Genomic DNA, 3,838 nt, shown 5'->3' on the forward strand with positions numbered 1-3,838 from the left:
ATTGAAATCAGTGCAAAGACTTCATTGACAGCAGTAGATTTTGGCTGTAGCCCCACAGGTCTGAAAGGGAAAGAAAAGGGATGAGGTGATAATAAAGCAGGCTGGGCATGGAAGGGGTGTGATCATCTTGCCTGTTATTCAAGGGAAATACTGCTAAACTGGTTTGCATGGCTGGGACCCAAGCCAGAAGTACTTCTAAGCATACTAGCAGCTGCATGGTGCCTCCAGACTCCATCACATGCACCTGCTGGTGTCTAGGACACACTCCATTTAAGTCGGCCTAAAGAAAGCAAGTTGAGACAGACGCCAAAACATACAAAAACAACTTTTTTTTATTCTGATTGCCAAATTATTTAAGGCAGGTATAAAAATGAAAGCATTCAATATACATTTTACATAAAATAAACTAGATTACAGCATAAAACAAGTAACCAGGCAATGGCATTAAAGTCTCTCTTCTAAAACTGGATAATTGTAAACATTAAAAAAAAGACTGCAGGACTATTCAAGTAATAGAACAATCACAGATGTCTTCTGGTATGCAGGCTATTGGGTTATTTGCCATTCAAGATTATCAAAAAAGACATTTCATTATTCACAGATGCTCATTATTTCCCCATTTAAAATCTATACATTATGTACAACACAGTTTTTGTGGTACTGGCAACCCCATGCCTTCCAAATGTATCTCTCTCACAATACACAATTACAATGAAACAGTGAGTACAGTAACATTTTACACTGATGAATCTTAATAGGAGCCACCAAATAGACATCTAAATTGTACCAAAGTGTCATCATCACAGTTAGCCTCTCTGAAGGCTTGTGGGTAATATTAGAAGGGTATGCAAGGTTCAGGCACACTGATACATAACATTATTTATTTACAATTAAAAAGCAAAAAGAGGAGAAAAGAAACAAACAGCCTTTTGTGGTTAACACTTTCTAAACATGACAAATACATTTCTCATTTACTGTGTGGTTTGCAACTTAGCAGCAGACCCTGTGTGCGAGCCTGGTTACTGATACAAAAAAGTAAAGAATATATATATATATATATATTTATATATATATACGCATATATATATATAAAAAACAGAAGTCTAATTACAGCAACATTTGTTACTCTGATAAAATCTGCAATTTACAAAAATGAAATGACTGGTTTTTGCCTGCCATTAAGGCATTTCAAATTAACACCATGGAACTGATGTTTGTAATAAAGCGCTTCCTCATGTGATCCAGTCACATGACAATGTACATTTCCAAGCTCATCATTCTCTGAAAAAGAAAGAAAATGGAAGTTTTTAATACACTGTCCCTCTTCTATCATTTACTGAATACACAAAATGCATAAAAAACATAAAATATTAATTTACATTGGCAAACTCTAATGGTCAAAGATCATAAATCAGGTCTCCCTAACCCTGAGATGTTTTAAAGTAATAGAGTTCTGAGGAGCTGATTTCTGGTTTTTGAACCTTTAGGATCCACCTGGATCACATTTCTGGCTTTCCTTTCAACAATTATAACCTTGCTTTTTAATCAAATAAGAACAGATATTCTTGTATACTAACTTGCCACCAGGAGCTGGGGCTCTAAGAAAAACATCAGGTATGCTTGGAGTTGGGAAAGTATCACAGGATTTGTAATACCAGGTCAGATTGATCATGGAAGCACTGGTATAGACTCCACAGTTAGGCAGGATTTAACTTTTCACTTAAAACAGGATATTTATTACATACAAGGTTTTCTTTCCCTTTAGAGGTGGAAAAACAAACCCTACCTAAAAGGAAGCAAGTAATTAAATGGCAAAGACATGATTCTTATGTAAGTTTTAAATTTAAAATAAAAGCATCTGAAAATCAGTGAGCTAGGCACCCAATGGGACTACATAAGAGAAGTTTAGTCATACAGTTCCCCCTCCACCATCTTTTAAATAATTGTAATTCTTCATTATATTTCATAATGGCCTTAACGTTGCCAAGACCTAAATGATATTCTATGAAAATCACAGAAGACAAGCAGTCTCTATCACTGATTAATTATCTACATTATGATTAAAGGACAACAGTAAAAGACATGTGTCATGTTAAGAAGAATAAAGCTACAATTAACCCTAAATCCCAACAACTGTTCTCTCCTCCATAAAAACTGCAATCTCTAGTGACGTAGACCTCCAGACTAAGAAACCTATTATTTGCTTTCTCACCTCCTTATTAAGATGTCTATGCAAGTGTAATTCAAGATTTACTGGATATTTACCTTCTTTGTGCAGGAAACATACCAGATGCAGATGCCTGAGCAGCCACCTGCTGAGTGGCAACAAGGGCAGCAGACGTCAACCCTGAAGAAAAGGAGCAAGAAAAGAATGTGGATATATTTCTGGATTTTGTGGTGTTCAAGGGAAATGGTAGTGATAGCCGTCAGTGCAAAACAACACGAACCACAAACAGCAGCAAATCACTTTACACCAAACACATACGTGAAACATTTCAAGGAAGAAAGGTAAGACAACCTGCCTAGTCTGACCAATATGCCTGCTTACAATGTACTGAGCTCTCCCCTTAACAGGCATTTTACAAGAAAATATGGCATTCTACCTTATTGTATTCCTTTCCAAGTACTGCACTGCATGGTGCTAAATGGTTTGTATAAATTCCTGAATAGGAAGCTCAGTAGAAATAATGGAAACAACAAGAATCAAAAGTCACAGTGAATTACAGAAACGACATGCTAGCTGCTTGGAATACAATGCTTTCATAATAACTTATCATTTTTACATTTTTCCTACTGAATGAGCATAATGCATCCCATAAGACATATGGAATCACTGAATCAAAGTTAGAAATTTCAAGACTTTTTACACAGAAAAATGACTCCGAAGGCACTGAGTGAATATAATGAATTAATGTCATTTTAGTTGCCAATTGTGCTAGTATGTACTTTGCTGCATGGGAGTGAATCTGCTTTTTAATTCTGATAGAATGCAGTGTTAGGGAAAACAGTCAAAGACAGGTATAAATTAGGGAGAATGAACAATTTTTTTCTAGCGTCTTCTATTGTGTGTTTTTTTCCCCCTGTGTGAAACACCATTTGCTATATTCACTTGAATACAAACAGTTCACATGCTATTTAGGAAGTTCAGGCTGTAAGAATCTCAAGGTTGACTGCAAGGTCCCGATTGTACCTAAAAGTCTTCAAAATAAAACCATCTCTCTCTTCTCCATGCTTGCCACTGTTTGCAGAAGACTAATTATGTAAGAGATTTATATTTTTTTAACTCCTTTGGGTCTTGCTAATCAGTGAGTGTCAGTTTTTATTATGACTTAAAATATTCATGCAAATGATATCAACGGTAATAAGTAAAATGTTAATAATTTGCTGACAATCAAGTTTTTAATTCAAACGCAGTATCACCCAGGAGTGAAAATATAGTTACAGTGTAATTTGATCATACAGCTCCTACTCCTAGCCAAGTATTTTCAAGCCTTCTTCCTAAACCCGAAAAAGCAGTTTACATTTAAGTAAAGGTCGGTCTCTTTATTTAAAAAACTTCACATTATACTTGCTACATCAATTAAACAGCATCACAACACATTGATCCTACACCTGGAAACCTCTGCTCACCTTGAAATGGGTCATATTGACCTGGGATAAGTGGGTAACCCATTCCAACGTGTGTGTGGTGGTGCGTATGAAGGTGCCGCTGACTAAAGGGGGAGTGACGATCCCGCTCTCTTTCTGCTTCCCGCTCACGCTCAGCTGCTGATTTTTCCACAGGCTAACAATAGAGAGATGAAAGAGAACTGATGTAATATATGTAAAAAAAAAAAAA

At 36.1% G+C, this 3,838-nt stretch overlaps 1 protein-coding gene across 8 annotated transcripts in view; it reads right to left on the reverse strand.

The window, feature by feature from the left end:
* Window positions 1-314: 314 nt before the first annotated feature.
* Window positions 315-3,838, reverse strand: part of ZNF608 (zinc finger protein 608) — a 115,538-nt gene continuing 112,014 nt past the window's right edge. For 6 of the 8 annotated variants that reach the window (XM_019516840.1, XM_019516833.1, XM_019516835.1 and 3 more), the window contains 3 exons: window positions 3,631-3,784; window positions 2,266-2,347; window positions 315-1,281 (listed from right to left, as the gene is read on the reverse strand). In XM_019516840.1, the coding sequence (XP_019372385.1) occupies window positions 1,275-1,281; window positions 2,266-2,347; window positions 3,631-3,784 (243 nt within the window). In that variant the 3' untranslated portion in view covers window positions 315-1,274. Of the gene's footprint in view, window positions 1,282-2,261; window positions 2,348-3,630; window positions 3,785-3,838 lie in introns of those variants that run through there. The other 2 variants (XM_019516836.1, XM_019516834.1) reach the window with 1 other exon arrangement.

This window comes from Gavialis gangeticus, unplaced genomic scaffold, assembly GCF_001723915.1.
Source record: "Gavialis gangeticus isolate Ggan-Ray unplaced genomic scaffold, GavGan_comp1, whole genome shotgun sequence".
Lineage (NCBI taxonomy): Eukaryota > Metazoa > Chordata > Crocodylia > Gavialidae > Gavialis > Gavialis gangeticus.